We start from the raw sequence: 17457 nt of genomic DNA on the forward strand, positions 1-17457 counted from the left end.
ATGTTTTCAGTTTTTCATTCAAGAGACTTTATCAGGAGCAACCACAATGTACTGATTAGAGTTAAAAAGAAAATCCAAGCGTTAAACACCGTTGCTGTGGTGGGGAGACCCTGGCTACCAAACAAGTAGACATCAAAGGGGCCTCCCAACTCACCCTAAGCCACAGACAAATGTTTGCTTTTACTCCAGGACAAGGCAGCGTGGGCCACTTTGTCCTTCACTTGAAGGTGACTGAGGAGACGTACTGCCTCTGTCGCAAAAGGCTTCCCAGTAGAGACGGAAGCCGCACACCCCTCCCCATCAGGCTTCAGTCGGGAACATGAGGGTCACATGTGGAAGCCGAGTTCAAACAGAGAACTGAGAGCTGAATTAGAAGGATAGACTTATAGAAGTCAAGCCTCGCTCTTGGCTTTAAAAGTAAAAAGCAGGCTGGGCACGGTGGCTCACGCTTGTAATCCCCACACTTTGGGAAGCCCGGGCAGGAGGGTTGCTTGAGCCCAGGAATTCAAGGTCAGCCTGGACAACACAGCAAGACCTTGTCTCTACAAAAAAATCAAAGAATTGGCGGGCACGGTGGCGCGCATCTATAGTTCCAGCGACTCGGAAGGCTGAGGCAGGAGGGTAAGTTGTGGTCACGCCACTGCACTCCAGCCTGGTGACAGAGTGAGACCCCGACTCAAAAAAAAACCAAAAAGCAGATAGTATTTTTTCTGCTTTGCCCTACACATACGGAAGTAAAGTCCATTCACCTGAGAGACAAGTTAGTCTCATTCATATGACAGAAAAGACAGAAAACAGTCAATACTGTAACATTAGTTTCTGTTTCCCTCTGCTCACAGAGTGGAGACCACACAGGTGAGCTGAAGGGATAGAGTTTTTCCAGATGGTTAAGCCACTGGGCTCCCGGAGCAGGCACGCTCACATGTTCTGGGCTCCAGAGAGAAAACTGGCCAACAAGTCCAGTCTCCTTTCCTTTCTTTTCTTTTCTTTCTTCCTTTTTTCTTTTGAGTCTTGTAATGCAATTATAGGCCACTGCACCTAGCTTCACCTCAGCTTCTAAAACTTTTCTTTCTTATACATGTAGATGCTAAAAAGATGTTTCTAACCCAGACAGATTACAAGTTTGGCTAATATAAATTCTGATTGTAGGCTCCCATCATCGGGGTCATTTTTATTTTTAAATGATGACAAAGCCATGTTTAAATACATTAAGAATCCCAGGTCCATGTGACTTTTTTTTTTTTTTAAACTCCAGGTCACTCTGTGGCCCAGGGCCACTATACTCAGCTTTTTTTTTTTTTAAGAGACAAAGTCTCACGATGTTACTCAGGCTGGCCTCGAACTCCTGGGCTCAAACAGTCCTCCTGCCTCAGCCTCCCAAAGTGCTGGGATGACAGGCATGAGCTGCTGGGCCTGGCCCCAGTGCATGTTTTATCCAGTTCTTGGAAAACAAGTGTGTGTGAGTTCTGGGAACAGTATTTCAAACTGGCAATCTTTTAACATGTTGTAGCTCCCTGACCACAAAAGCAGATTCATCTGTCATATAAAACCGTGAAGAGTTTCTCTCCGTAACAGAAGAAGAAAGGCATGTCCAGATAGTGAGCTGGTCAGGAGGGCTGGAAGCCTAGCTCCGTCCATGGCCAGTTCACCGCAGGGCAGCTCCTTGACAGAATCACTTGGAAGTTCCTTCGTGAGCCTGCAATGCCAGTAAGGGCGGGCGGATCCACTTCTTTCAGCTCTGATAAGACATTCCACTCTAAGCTCCTACTTGTGCCTTACCAAGACATTGCCATCTAAAAATGTCTTTAAACCCTTCTTTCCTTATCGTGGACTTGACATTCGTAACACGGTTTAAAAGAATTTGTGAAGTCACAGCAGACATGCAGAACTAAATATGGAATGAAGAGACGGGACGGTCCTCTGCACATCTGACCTGTTCGTTTTTCTTGACATTGAACGCTACTGGCCCCATCACGGCCCGTCTAGGCAACGACTGGGCGACTGTGCTCATGGAAAGCCCACAATTCCTGTGCACACTTTACCTACTCTTAGGTGACTGAGACTGATTTTCCTCTAACTCAGTGTCTGTTCAAAAGCACTGAGCAGAAAGGCAGACCCTCGATGGAGACATGGGCGGTTTATGGACGTTGATTCAGGAAGTCCCTGACCTGCGACGGGTTTGTGCTCAAAAACGTTATCTGTGGGCCAGCTGCCTGGGCCTTAGGATGCTACGTCCGTCTGCTGTGTTCACCACCGCATCCACACCCCCTGGGATGGCGCTGGATCCACATATTGGTTGAGCGACCTAGATGACCCCGAAAGTCCGCCTCACAAGTAATGTGATCGGATATTCGTGCTCATAATTAGCGCTTACGTGGCACTTAGCCACTTGCAAAACGCATTTCGATATGCCCTAGTCTCCCCGACAGTGATCCACTTGGAAGGGCAGACCCAAGGCCCCTCTGACGCAGAGGCAGCCATCGAGGCCACCCAAGGGTCTGAGTGTGTGGTGACAGACACGAGGGGGGACACCGCCCTGGTGGGGAGAGACGCATGAGAGCTGGAGCTGCCAGCACCGCGGCAGGCCTGGCCCCAGCTCTGAGCTCACATGGCCACACCGCGTCTCGTAGTGCTCCAAAATGCAGATGGAAAAGGGCCTGTCAATGTCCAGCAGAGACGCCGAAGGCAGCGAGGCCTCTGCTCCGGCCCCACCTTGCCTCTCTCGAGCAGTTCCGCAGCTCCTCTATGGTCAGTGGTTAAGAGGGGCAGCCGCCCGCTGTGGCAAGAAACGAGACCGCCCCCGAAAGGTCGCCCAAGGATCAAGGTCTGGAAGGACGGTCCAGAGAGCTAACTAAGCCACGCCCAGCCCGAGCCCTGGACAGGAGGACTCTCTGCAGTCATCGCCTGGGGTTCAGTGTCAGATGGGACAGACTGTTTGAACATGCACGGAATCCTCTCTCTACTGTTTCTCATCATGGGTCGTTTGGCCTCTGTGGAGAGTTCCTGGGAGGAGAAACTGAAACTTGGTCTTTGGACACATCTAGTTTTTCAGAAAGTATTTACACACACACACGCATGCACACACACCCATATGTGTGCACACAAACACACGCACACACACCCACATGCACACACACCCATATGTGTGCACACAAACACGCGCGCGCGCGTACACACACACACACACACACACACACACACACACACACACACACACTTTTTTGTCAAGATGGAATCTCGCTATGTCTCCCAGGCAGGCCTCGAGCTCCTGCCCTCAAGCGATCCTCCCATCTTGGCCTCCCAAAATGTTGAGATTACAGGCATGAGCCGCCACGGGTGGCCGAGAAAGTCTTCCTTTGGCCATGCACTTGCCTTCCGAGTGCAAGAGCCCGTGCAATCCCTCTTCAAACATCTGGAGAATGCTAGCAATCCCTGAAGGCCTACACATCCTCTCTCCTAAGGAACTAGCCCGAGCTAATTCTTCACTACATGACAAGGTTTCTAATTCTCCCTCCAGTGCCGCCAGCTTCCTCTCCTAGAAGTACCCTGAGCTGCACACGCTCTTCCGGCTCTGCCCGCCTGGAGGAGAGGGTGGAAGGGCTCCTCTCTTCTCTGTTCAGCGCACTCCTCTCCTGCTCACACAGGCTGGGACAACATCTGCTTGTGGGCAGTCGTGACAGCTGTTGGCGCGCGTTGGGACCACGGTGGGCCGTGGCCTGCAGGTCTCCTGTACATGCACGGAGACAGGCCACACCTCCCAGTCCGTGGCACCGTGGACGCTGAGAAGCAGTGATGTCCATCAGTCCCGCAAGTTTTGCACAGGGATCCTCCACGCCATGCCCCGAGGCATCCTTCTTCCACAGTGCTCATGACGCTCCCCTTGGCCGGAAGAACTGCAGACGGATGTCCACTTCCCACAGGGTCATGGTCAAAGTGCTTGCCGTGGAGGGTTCGCTTGTCCCCCAGCCCCGTCTCTCCCCAGCCCTTATACCCACTCTCCCACCACTCTGAGGACTGACCTTCCTGGCACCGCTGTGCTTTCCCACGGAACCCCCTTCTTTGCCTTTCAGTGACCACCCAGCCTTGAGGGATCAGCAACGTATAGGTCACGAGCAGAAGCCACAGCAGTGGTCCATGACTGTGATCCCAGCACTTTGTGAGGCCAGGCCAGACCTCATCTCTACAGAAAAGAAAAAATTTGCTGGGTGTGGTGGTGCCCACCTGTAGTCCCAGCTACACGGGAGGCTGAGGTGGAAGGATCACCTGAGCCCAGGAGGTGGAGGCTGTGGTGAGCTGTGATTGTGCCAGCAAGGCAGTCTGGGCAACAGAATGAGAGCCCCCCAACTCAAAAAAAAAATAGGTCCGAGGTGACTGTGAACTCCTTAAAGATGGAAAGTCGGGAATACATGACAGAGTGACTGTTTTCCTGAATCATAGAACCACCACCCTTGCAGCCACAGATCACTGTGCCACAGAACCCAGCTGGAGCGTAGTGCAAGAAAACACCAGGCAGCCGTCACAGTCACGGCACCACTGCAGATGAGAAAGCGCCCAAATCCACACAGGAACCTTCCCGTGCACCTCGCACTGCTCCCGGGAGGAGGTGACAGACGCGTGCCTGACCGTCCAGGTGAGAGGCCACCACGCCAAGCCCGGGAGAGTAAGAACAGCCTGTGGGTTGGGTTTGCGAAAGAGCGAGACCCATGCCATCATCCTTGTTGAGAAACTGGACTGACCGGCTGTTTGCCCGAGTTGTCTGTCACTCTAAAATGACAGCTTACAAGGCAGGTGGCAGGTCCTCTCAGAAACATGGCCAAGTGCTCGCACACACCCCATTCCCTGCGCAGAAGAGCGTTAGCCCAGGACAGCAAGACACGGTCCTCATCGACAACATGACAACACAGAGTGAGAGGTCATTTCCGGGACCGACACCCACGTGCCACGTGAGGCAGCATGTCAGACGCTAACCAGGGTTTCCGAGTGTGATCTAGAGCCGTAAGGGGCTCAAGAGTGTGATAAAGGTGAGCCCAGGATACAGGGAGTGCACCGTGTACACTTGTGGATGCCGTGATCGAGGTGAGGGTGGGACACTGTGGGTGCACCGTGTGATGGACACGTCCAGAGCAGCCAACCCAGAATTTGGTTGAGGTGTCAGTTAAACACATGTTTTAGGGATGTCGGAACTTCGGGTCCTTTCTCTGTCAGTCAAAAACCTATTTTGGTGGCACCTTCACCAAGGGATGAGAGGCAGGACTGTGGGAAGGTCGGGTGAGAAGCTCCTCTCCAGCCAGGGCCCCGGGTCTGAGGGTGAGCAGGGCCGTGGCGCCTTGCAGCAAAGCAAGCGGGTCACCGGCGGCGGCGGCAGACGGCAAGGCGGCAGGCAGGGACGCAGGGGGAGGTCGGGGCCCAGACAGGGTGGACACGTCCCACCAGGAATGTGGGCCTTTCTGCGGGGCCCTGGGGCGTCACGGAGTGTGTTCGGCAGGGAAAGGTCTGTGGGCCCTAGGAGGGTCTTCAGGAAGCAGCAGGGAGCTGGTGAGACAGCAAGAACGTCCAGGAGCACGCTCCTACACAGAGGAGAAAGAGGGTGGTCGGCCCGAGGATAGGCGCTGCAGGCACGGACGCGCTCTTCTCGGGAGAGACGGGAGTTGTTGGGGGGTCTGGTGAGGGTCGGGACAGGTGGAGGGAGAGAACCGCTGGGGAGCCGCTCGGCTGCTCGTGTTTCTCCACTGGGGGGCCTTGGCAGGAACCCCCCGCCTGGGATCTACTTTCCCTGGGAGGCAGGAGGCATGTCTGGCTGGGGGCAGGGCCTGGAGAAGAGACTGGGGGCTGGGGGAAGCTTGGGGAGGTCTTGCAGGCTGCAGGAGGGACCTGGACACACAGGCCTTTCTACACCGTGCTGCGTCCTGCCCGTGCAAGCCCAGCTCCTGGCCGGGCGGCGGGTGGCGGGTGGACAGAGGACTGGATGGGGAGACATGGGGAAGCACGAAGAGAGTCCAGAGAGGATGTCACGGCAGGTTCAGCGTCACAGCTGCTTCTGCAGACATGCCAGAGGCCGCGGAGTCAAAATAAGTGGGACACAGCCGGCTCAGCGGCTCAGCCTGTCATCCCAGCACTGTGGGAGGCCACGGCGAGTGGACTGCCTGAGCCCGCGGGTTCGAGACCCGCCCGGGCAACTCGGCAAGACCTCATGTCTACAATAAATCAAAAATTAGCTGGGCGTGGTAGCGTGCGCCTGTAGTTCCGGCTACTTGGGAGGCTGAGGCCGAAGGATCGCAGAGCCCGGCAGGGCGAGGCTGCGGTGGGTGGGAGCACGCCACTGCCCTCCAGCCTGGGCGACGGAGGGAGACTCCGACTCAAAAAGAAATAGTAGAAAAAGTAAGTGGGATACAACTTGAATGAGATGTGACACCACCAGGTGCTTTGAGGAGAAAAGTGGACTCAAAAAGGAACATGGCCGGAGGCGACCAAGAGCACCCGACGGGCTGGGGAGCGGAGGCTGACGGCCCCTCCCCAGAGGGGTCCCTGGTGGGCTTGCAGCCCTCATCAGAGGCGGGGCTAGGCCACTCGGGCTGAGCCACGGGGAGGGCGGTGGGGCTGTCCTGGGACCTGGGCACGTGTGTCCTCCGCTTGGGAGATGGCGGTGCGGCGACCCGGGGGAGCCGGGGGAGGAGACACGCAGGCATCCATGACAAGGGAAACAGATGCCTTTCACAGAACTCAGCTCACCGCCCGTGTTCAGTGTCGACCCTTGTTGGGATCTGAGCTGAGTGCAGAGGCCACAGGGCACACAGTGACAGAAGACGCAGGCATCGGGGGGCCTCCACGGAGCCAAGCGTGGGCACGCAGAGCGCGGAGGAGGGCGGGTGGCAGGCACGGAGCTTCCGGACACTGCCGCCGCCCACCCTAGGCAGCCACTTCCACACTGCCCGGCGCACCCATCTGACACCCTGCCTGCTTCCTGGGCCCACCGCTCCTCCAAGTTGCCTCTCATGCCCAGGAGCGTCTGAGCTCAGGCGCCTACGTGTCTCTTCTTCACTGTTATGCCTTACTTTTTCTTTTTCTCTGTCTCTCTGTCTTTCTCTCTCCCTTGCTTTTGAGCCAGGGTCTTTCTCTTTCACCCAGGCTAGAGTGCAGTCGTGCGATCACAGCTCACTGCCGCCTCAAACTCCTAGGCTCAAGCAATCCTCCCACTTCAGTCTTCAGAATAGCTGGGACTACAGGCACGCACCACATGCCTGGCTAATTTCCTTTTTTTTTTTTTGTCGAGACGGGGTGGTGTTGGGGTCGTGCTATGATACCGGGCTAGTCTCTAACTCCTGGGCTGGAAGGCTGGTCTCTAACTCTTGGCTCAAGTGATCCTCCCGCTTTGGCTTCCCAAGGTGCTGGGACAACAGGTGTGCGCCACCATGCCCAGCCAGGTCTTACCTCACCAACCCAATAATTTACACTCTGATTTCTCAACATTTCTGGAATACTTTAACCAAATATTGGCCAACTACAAAGCAGATAAATGCCAAGCAGACCAGACTGTTTTGTTTTGTTTTAACTAGTATCTTACTCTGTCGCCCAGGCTGGAGTGCAGTGGCACACTCACAGCCACCGCAGCCTCAACCTGCTGGGCTCAGGCAATCCTTCCACCTCAGCCTTCCAAGGAGCTGGAACTACAGGCACGCGCCACCACACCTGGCTAATTTTTGGAATTATTATTGAGATGAGGTCTTGCCATGTTGCCCAAGCTGGTCTTGAACCTGTGGACTCAAGCAATCCTCTTGCCTCCACCTCCCAAAGTGTTGGGATTATAGGTATGAGCCACCAAGCCTGGCCACCAGACTGCTTTTAATCACTGGAAAAGACATTATTTTTGGAGGAAAATTCTACCCTTTGAAATCAATAAATGAAAGTGAACTGACTAGATGTCTGGGTTTGTTCTCATTTTTATGTAGCCTCTTTAAATGATTTTAATTGATAATCACTCCATGGATTTTCTTTAAATAAAGGCAATTTTTAGAAATATCTGTTATAAATCTCTAGCCCACACCCAAGGGAAGAGTGTATCCTCGGGGTGTGTCAAATCAAATCACTCTATAAATATACGAAACATTCTATTTTCTAGTAAATCCAGCAAATACTGAGAATATGATGCAAAGTGAAACATTCATACATTAAAACCAAGACGACTTAAAAACACTACTTAAAGTAGCTATTAGCTAGATAAGAAGCTCTCCCCTCCCTCCAAAAAACCCCAATCAAATGAATAGCAGGCACATGCCTCTACAGAAATGATCTTGGATAATTACGTGCAATCAGGCTTCACTTGCTACAGAACATTTTTCTATCCAATGTAAAAAATAGTAACATTAGTAGGCAAAGGGCACAGAACCATATTACAGTTTATCAACTAAACTGTACAAACTATGAAGAGCAGTTTAGTTTTAGTTTGCTTTTTTTTTAATTTTGGAATTATAATAAAGCCTACTCATATAAGGAATTTCAAGGCAAGCTAATGCTCCTAGCTCTAGCCCAGGCCAGCTCAGTCCTTATTTGACACTGAGTTGCTTCGACTCAGTTTCTTTGTCTGTAAAATGGAGTTTAATACTGGCACTGAAAGCACCGGGTTCTCATGAGAAGAAACACAGCGTCCCAGGGTGCCTGGCAGGTGGGAGGGCTCATTCACTGACATCAGCGGCTGCTGTAACACCTGACTTTACTAACTCCAGAAAACCAGGAGCTCACCCGAGAGTCGTGCTCAGAAAGCATTCCTGCTCCCACGCTACTGTCTTATCTTTTATGTTTAGAAGATTCTAAACACCGCCAAACAGATTATGGATGTAAAAACCGGCCTCAGTGATTCATCATTCTCTGCACATCAATGCTGAACTGACTGTCACCAGGCTTGGAAGCACAGCCCTTTCAACAGCCTCAGAGACAAATGAACACTTGGATCCCGTAGGCACGCCATCCACACCGCATATCTGGGGGATTAATCACACACTTCCTCACATGACTTAATGAGTCAGCCCATAAGTTAGCACATCGTCTCTTCCGCCCAGCCGGTTGTAAGGAGCGCAAAGCAAAGGAACGCACATCGTTTGTGTCTTTCAAGAAACCTCAACTCGGTACAGTGGAAACAGCACCGGGTTGGAAGCCAGGAAACAGACTTCAGCCGAGTAGCTGTAGATACGGCACTTAAGCGCTCTGGGCTTCAGCGCACTCATGAGTAAGGCTTTTCCGCCGGTGACACTCAGATTCCTTTTCAGATGCTTCGCTCTGAGAAACACTAGTAAAAGGGAACTTGTCAGTGTGTGCCATATTAATGAACACCAACTTCTTTTTCCCATATCTACAGGTCGAAAGCAATGGGATCCCTAATTATGCTTTTTGTTCACTCGTGAAAACTCGCCCATGAATTCAAAGCCCTCTCACCATCCATCCCATCACACAAATCCTTCCACCTCTTTCTTCATCAAGTGTGGTGGCTCAAGCCTGTCATCCCAGCACTTGGGAGGGCAACATAGCGAGACCCCATCACTACAAAAAAAAGGAAACAAACAAACAAACAAAAACTAACCAGGCAGATATGGTGGCTCACGCCTGCAATCCCAGCACTTTGAGAGGCCGAGGTGGGAGGACTGCTTGAGCCCAGGAGTTCAAGATCAGCCTGGGCAACATAGTGAGACCTTGTATCTACAAAAAGAAATGTAAAAATTAGCCAGGTGTGGTGGTACCTGCCTGTAGTCCCAGCTGCTCAGGAGGGAGGCTGAGGTGGAAGGGTCGCCTGAGTCCAGGAGGTCGAGGCTGCCTTGAGCTGTGATCAGGCCGCTGCACTCCAGCCTGGGTGACAGAGTGAGACCTCAACTCAAAAAAAACCCTTTGCCCTGTTTTTCAACGGCAGCCCACCCCCACGGCGCCACGCCCCGCCCCGCCCAGCTTCCTGAGTAGTGACCACACCCTTGCCCCCCATGTGTCTCACGTACTTGTTCTTTGCCTGCCAGCCCCACGTGAGAAGCTGAGGTGCATGGGGACGGATATCCTGTTCGATTCACTGAGGTGTCCCCAGACCCTGCCGTGGGGTCTGACACAGAGTAGCCGAAAACCCTCTGAGAAGCAGGCAAGGAACCCCAGGTAAGACCCCTTAGGCACGGCCTCTCTGCTCCACGGCCAGCACGTGACCGCCGAGTCAGCTTCTTCTCTGCGTGAGCCAGGGCTTCAGAATCCCACCCCCGCCCAAGGCTCACGCACCGCGCCCTCCATCATCCTCCTGCTTGCCACGTGGTTCAGACATCCCTTCGTTCATGGACAGGCGCGTGGGCTGCCCACTGTGATGCCAGCAACGTGCTAAGCCCCAGGACGCAGGGGTCCCGGGGACCGCAGTCGGCACCCTCGCCCGGCCTGCTCCGTTCAGGGACGGCCCGACCCAGCTCTGCCCTCTGCTCCCGCCTCTGCGCTGGCAGCCCTCCTGTGAGTGCCAAGTATTCGTCGCGCCCTGCGGACAAGACGGTCTGTGTGGCTTGGCTGGTGGCCGTCCAATTCCGCACAGACTTCTCTTAGGAGAGGGTTAGTAGAGCAGGGAGCGGGTTGCCCCCACGTCCGCGGGGACAGTGGCCGCATCCCCGTAGAGCCGGTTTCGGGCAGGGAAAAAACGCTGTTTCCGGAACAGCGATCATCACAATTCCAGGTTCCTAAGGCCTGGCTGCATGGCCCGGGAGGGTGGCTGCATCTCCCTGTGTCCTTAGGTCACCGGAGGGGGTGGCCCTGTGTCCCGAAAGGCCTCCAGGCTCCAGCCACAGAGGCGACCCAGCCCCACCCGCAGGGAGCACTGGTGTCAAGCCATGCCTGCCAGGCCTCCGTGCCTCTGGGGGCACTTGATCCCCCCAGAGCTGCCCACGCTGTGCTCTGCGGGCCTCTGCGCTCCTGCAAAGTGGGAGCTGGAGGCCTGCAAAAGCGGGCTCCCCGGCCACGTCGGGGCGGAAACAGCTCCCCTTCGGGCTTCTCTCGGGGATCGGGGCACGCCACCCCAGCGCAGGTGTGTTTCCCCAGGTCTGACTCTCCAGACCCAGCTGTGGTTCCCAGCCCAGCCTGACAAGGGACCCTGCTATTCCCAGAACACCACTGGCCTCTCGGAGGACACGACCGTGGAGGAGAAAGCTGCTCGGCGAACTCTTCTCCCCTTCGCGTCTCAGCCACACGCATGTGGGGACAGACACGAGGACGGAGCCCGGGACGGACACGAGCAAGGACACAGACGGTGAGGGCGGTGGGGCGGGGACGCAGGGGACTTAGCTTGACGGCGCAAACACGAGACACACGGGCGGGAGACCCCAGCTCCAGCCAGGACCGACTCGCCCTAAGTTGCTGGGCAGTGCCCTCCCCGAGCCTGACCTCATCTCCTGGGGAGGAGCCGCGCTTCCGGCCAGCCTCACCCCGTTCCTGGAAAGACTTGGGGCAGCAGGCTTCAGGCCGAGGTGGCAGGCGTCCTCCTGGGTGGATTTTCGGGTGGCACCTGCCACCTCCTGCCCTGTTCAGGGCGGGAGCTGAGTCCTCAGACACGCGGCTCCAGGCTCAGGCCCAGAGAGCCATTTCCCAATGAGCCCTGAAGCACACGGCGCCTGGGGCAGGCCTAGGGCCCCCGAGCAGCAGGCGAGGCCCGGAGAGGCCCTGTCCTCCAGAAGGGAGGAAGGCCCAGGCCCACGGGAGAGCAGCCCCGCGCGGGAGCTGGGACTCCTTGCTTGACTGGACGGCTGGCCAGGTTTCTGAGTGCTCCGTTTCCAAAGGGGAGAGCGGATGGCAGAGCTGGGTGTGGAGGGCAGATCCGTGCTTAGCACTCATGTGCGCGCACATGGCGGGGAGGCCGAGCAGCTCGCTCTGAGCCTCCCGTGGTCCCTGACTCCGGAGGGAGGCTCCCCTCTGACTCTGGAGGGAGGCTGGGGCCCAAAGCTGCCCCCCGAAAGGAAGCGTCTGTCACACCTGAGTGTTCGCGCACCTGCACACGATGCCCGAGAGGGAAGCAGGCAGCCCTGGTGTCTTCCTTGCCACTGAAGTACAAGCTGCTCTCAAAAATAAAACAAAATGGCCAGGCGTGGTGGCTCACGACTGTCATCCCAGCACTCTGGGAGGCCGAGGCAGGAGGACTGCTGGAGCGCAAGCATTGAGACCGGCCTGGGCAGCACAGCGAAACCTCGTCTCTACAAAAAACATTTAAAAAACTAGCCAGGCATAGTGGTGCGTGCCTGTCGTCTCAGCTACTGGGGAGGCTGAGGAGAGGGGATCACCTGAGCCCTGGAGGTCAAGGCTGCGGTGAGCCATGATCACAGCCCTGCACTCCAGCCTGAAAGACAGAATGAGACCCTGACTCAAGTCTACTGAAGTAACAGCTACAATTAAAAATATTTACCAACTGGGTGCAAGGAATGTCTCTTCACTGCAGTACCCAGCGTACATCTGAGCCTCTATTTGCTTGGAATGTGATGCGAGCATTGATGACACTACGTGGTTTGGCTTAAAGAAGACAAGCGTTTCCGCTACAGATTGGTCACATGTGACTTCCATCATCTCTCAGTTGCTGCTGATGGTGGTGACCCCCTCCGCACGGTATCTGCTGCACAAGCCACCCACCCCTGGTGTCCAACCTGCATGTCCTCACGGAGACCCACGGTCCCTCGGCATCGAAACACAGGAAGCCCATACGAGACTGCTCAGCCCAGAGCCACCTGAGCGCTCAAGCTACACACGGGCTTTCTACACCAGCACGCTCCACACCACGAAAACACGCGTCTCACTCATCTGTCCTTTTCCTGTCCTGGCATCTTTAAAAATGTCCATTGTGGGAGGGTGCCACGCACTTACAGCACCAAGCCAAAGGTAGGGACCATGGAGCAGAAAGGAGATAGTCGGCATGCTGCCTGGCCATGTCCTGAGTGGCCTGGGGGCCTGCAGCTCTGTCCCTGTCTCACAGAAGCACCTGGACACGTGGCGAGGCCCCGGTGTCTGCGGCACTCAGGGCGGAGATAGAGTCCCCAGGACAGCCTTCGCATCGGGCCCCTGGCAAGCGACCCCCATCCCACCCCAAGGCAGAGTCAGCAGCCCCGAACCCAGTGCCTGACCCCACAGGGGCCTAAGACACACCTGTCGAATCAGGCGCGACAGAGAGGATGCTGGGCAAGGGCCACGCTGCGCCTGCAGTGCTGGGACGTGGGTGCTGGACACGTGCCTGATGGCCAGCTCTCCCAGCCTCGGGATGGCTGACACCAGGGCTGGAGGAGCCCCTGCTGGGGCGGGTGGGCATTGCTATTTTGTGTGTGGTCCGAGTTAGCGGCAGCCCTGGCCTCCACCCATTAGCTGACAGTGGTGGTTCCCCCCGCCCCCCGCATAAACATCTCCAGACATTGCTACATGTCCCCAGGGGAGGGCCAGAATCAGCCCAGTGGAAAGCCAGCCTGTTTGCTCAAGTCATGACCCAGAGTTAGCAAGAATGCTCTCGCGTCTCTGTTTTCTAATCAACGTTTCTCCATCGGCTGGTCGGCGGCACGACATTCTCCTCGTCTGCCTGTATCCAGCCTCCTCTGAATGTTCTACACATCTGGGAGGGGCTTTCTAGGTGCCACCAGGCCACGTAAGTTACAAAGGCCTGCTTAGCCCGGGGGGAAGGAAATAGTAAACAAAGAGAAAACATTCCATACACAACTGGGTCAGGGGCGGCTTGGCAGGAGTTTCAGCTGGTCCTGGGCCTGGGCTAGATCGGAGTCCCTGCACTGGCTGCCCATCTGTGAGCCCAAGCTGGACCTTTGGATCTCATGTGAAATGACCCCACTCCTTGCTATGCACTCTTGAAATCTTACAACAGCATTTTGCTGTGACACCAAAGCATGCTTCTGACAAACAGACGCTTTTCCTTCTTGGCCTGGGTTGTATTTTCTTCCTATTTACGTTGCCAGCAGCAGGAAGATGCCCGTGAGGCCCGGGGAGCAGGCTGTCTCTGCAACTGCTCCTCTCGGAAGCACAAGCATCCCATGGACGACGCCTCTTAGACCTCCCAGAGCAACGGCGCGGGTCTGCCCCTTCTTACCGTGAAACCCAAACCTCCGGATTCAGACTGCACGCAGCCTGGCTGGAGGGCGAGTTGCCCGAAAGCGCTTCCAGGTCTGAGAGGGACAGATCGTTGATGACAAATAAAGCCCATGGACATCCTAACGTCATTCATGTGGCTGCAAGCGTGGCTTCACGCTTCAAAAAAAATGTGGGCTGGTCACATTAGTCCCCCTCCCTCCACGGAGCTCGCCAGCGACTTACCTCGCCTCCAGTGCACGGGAAGGGGCTGGAGTATCTGGACGTGCAGGGCGCGCCCTTGCTGGTGACATCATCCTCCAGGCCAAACGTGGCCGAGCAGTTGGCCGCAAAGTACTTGTAGGGCTCCCACGTGCTGCCGAAGTCCCGGGAGCGGTCCAGCACCATGGCGGCCGGCCGCGGGGACTTGAACACCATGATGAGGTGGGTGAAGTAGAACGCAGCCTCCAAGTCCAGCCGGATCTGCTCCCTGTGCACACCCTCCGCGGACTGCCACCACGTGCGGGGAAACCGGAACGAGGAGTCGGCCATGGCCGCCGCAGGGTGGGCCAGGTGGGGGTGGGCGGCGTTGCACTTGTCACAGTGCGGCTGCCGGCAGGTGCCGTCGGCGTTCTCGCTGTAGAAGCAGTACAGCTCCGTGGCGTTCTGGCCGCAGGTGGACTCGGCCCGGAGTCGCCGCCCCAAGGCCAGGTTGCCCATGGGAGGGTTGCAGGCCCTTTCACAGCGGGCACTCACCCCGGAGACGCCGCTCAGGCCTGCCAAGGCAAAGCAGGTGTTACTCGGGCCAGACCCGGGTGGGACCGCTCCTGGGAACGAGGCTGGACGGCTGGCCCAGCGCATGGCAGGGGAGGGAAGCAGCTGGGCGTTCCCAGAGGGAAGGCAGAGGCTGACCCAGCTCGCCTCGCAGATGAGGGGATGCCACCCTGGAAGACCCCAGATTCCACCAAAACCTCCTCCGCCAAGTCTCAGGATACAGAAGCAATGCGCAAACAACCAGCTGCATTTCTAGACGCCAGCACCAGGCAGGCTGAGGGCCAAATCAAAAACATGGTCCCGTTCACCACAGCAGCACACACGTGAATAAAATGCCCCGGCATCCACCTAACCGGAGAGGTGAAAGATCTTGACCACAAGACTACAGGACAGCGCTCAAGGGAACCAAAGATGACACGAGCAGGTGGAGGAACGCCCGTGCTCCTGGGCTGGATCCATTCAGAAAGCACTTCCGGCCACCTGGCCCACCCACAACCGTCCCAGCACCCTAGCCCCCAAGAGCTGGAGACTTTCAAGCAGCCCATGGGTTGTTTATCTGGCTCAAGTCTTTTTGGGACTTAGCAGTTTAGGGGACTTTACGAGGACCCAGGACTTTCCCCAGGAACTGGTGAGGGTCTCGGGTGTTGCCTTAACTCGCCCTGCTTATGCGCCCTTCAAAAGTGAACCCTCATCAACCTTTCCCTTTTCAAATTGTGTGTGGCGAAAACCCCAGCAACACGGAGTTCTGGGGGTGGGGGTGCGAATGCCATGAATGCGAGCATGGACGCTGTCCTTTGCTCACGGCGCATCTGTGCACACGCGTGTGTGCACTTGGTGTTTATATTCAGATGTGAAGTTCATAAGAGGAAAAAGTCACTTTAGGGAAAGGGTGAGACGAGGGAAGGGAACCACTGGGGTAGAGACGATCAGCCCCAAACCTTCCAGGTGCTTTGTCTTACAGATGTTTTCTATGTTTGGAATACACACATTTGTTTCTGGAGTCACAACTTGCTAAAAAACCAGCATGTGTTTGAGATTGCCTAATTTAGTCTTTCAAATACAGTTTGGGTCCCCAGCATGATCTGACATGTCTATCATGAGAATGCACTCAGGAGGAACTGTAGAGTTCTATTTTCTTTATACTTTTAGGCCAAGGAAGGAATAAGTTGCCTGGGAACAGCAATATTACTGCATATACTTAGTAATATGCAGTGGGACGTCATTAGGGAGAGATCACTGGAGCCCGAATGTGCACCCTCCCTTTTAACACTGAGTACATTTAACAAGGGAGAAGGCCCCCTACACGCCCATGCCCGTGGCACCTGTCCGTCTCAGCCGCCTGTGATGGGTCGCACAGTCGTCACCTGTCTGCTCAGCAGGCGTGCGCCTACAGTCGGCAACGGGAACAGCACCCTTAAACCTGACCTGGGAACCAATACGCCCTCTTTGAGAGACACACTCTTCCTCCCAACAAAGGCCGAGCGGACTCTAATGTTGCAAAATTACTGAAAAGGATAAACACCCTCCACTTACTAACATTCCGACTGCAGATTATAGCCCTTTAATTTGGGTTTGTCACTTCAAGGACAGATACCTTCAGCAAAACCATCTCTTTTCCAGGTGACAACGGAGAGGAAAAGAGGGAGAGGGAAATCAAACCTCAGATTCCGGCTAATTGAACGTTTCTGCCTCTTGGGAAGCAGGAACTCTGAGCTGTTCTCCCGGGAGCTTGGAGAGGCAAAATGACTGCTTGGACGGCGCAGAGATGGCACGTGCCCCAAGCTCACACACCCTCAGGTTCACATCCCCTCCAGACCCACACACCCCCAAGTCCGCACACCCCAGGCTCACATACCCCTGTGAACACACGCCCCCGACTCACACTCCCCCCCAGGCCCACATACCCCAGGCTCCAACATCCAGGCTCTCCCACCCAGACCCAGGCCCACACACTTCCAGGCTCCGACACCCAGGTTCACACCCTCAGACCCGTGCCCACTCACCACCAGGCTCACACACACACCCCAGGCTCCACACCCACACTCCTGGCCCACAGAGCCTTGTGACCCAAATTCAGGGCTTCTGCGGCATTGTTCTTCAAAAGTCAAGTTTAAGTGTGCACTGAGCCTGGGCTGTTTGCCTTCTTGATCACCCCGGGCTGCAGTGGCTTGTGGCCTGGATCGCACACACGGTGTGCTATGACTCACCTGTCAGGCACTCCGGGGAAAAGCATATACTGCCTGGACAAGTACTTTCTGACGGGAAACACTCGCCTTGTGATGCCATTTGCTGCCTCTCACGGCGAGCGTGTTTTCGCAACAACACGGCTTGAAGGGAGAGGCTGATGAGGGTTCGCTCTGAAGGGCGTGCGCGCAGGAAGAGCTAAGGCGACGTCCGAGACCCTCGCCGGCTCCGGGGGAACGTCCTGAACAACAATCGCAAGGGCCCCTGCCGTAAGCCCAGGAAAGCCTTGAGCCGGATAAACAACCGTGGCAAAATACCCGGAAACCCCCAAAGCGACCCTCCAAGTGCACCCAGGAGGCTGCCTGACTCCGCCGGGTGTGGGACGCAGAGCCCGAAGCCGGCCCGCAGGGGCGGGGGCGCGCGGCGGCTCCGGGGCGTGGAGGAGGCCGCGGCGAG

The 17457-nt window shown here is 55.9% G+C and overlaps 1 protein-coding gene across 1 annotated transcript in view; it reads right to left on the reverse strand.

Moving 5' to 3' along the window:
• Nucleotides 1-17099, reverse strand: part of NTN4 (netrin 4) — a 93372-nt gene extending 76273 nt beyond the window's left edge. The window contains exons 1-2 of the mRNA XM_008062904.1: nt 17025-17099; nt 14290-14819 (exon numbers count right to left, since the gene is read on the reverse strand). Coding sequence (XP_008061095.1) covers nt 14290-14763 — 474 coding nt within the window. The 5' untranslated portion in view covers nt 14764-14819; nt 17025-17099. The remainder of the gene's footprint in view (nt 1-14289; nt 14820-17024) is intronic.
• Nucleotides 17100-17457: the final 358 nt, after the last annotated feature.

The sequence above is a fragment of the Carlito syrichta genome, unplaced genomic scaffold (assembly GCF_000164805.1).
Source record: "Carlito syrichta isolate Samal-C Ts95f unplaced genomic scaffold, Tarsius_syrichta-2.0.1 Scaffold97037, whole genome shotgun sequence".
Classification (NCBI taxonomy): domain Eukaryota; kingdom Metazoa; phylum Chordata; class Mammalia; order Primates; family Tarsiidae; genus Carlito; species Carlito syrichta.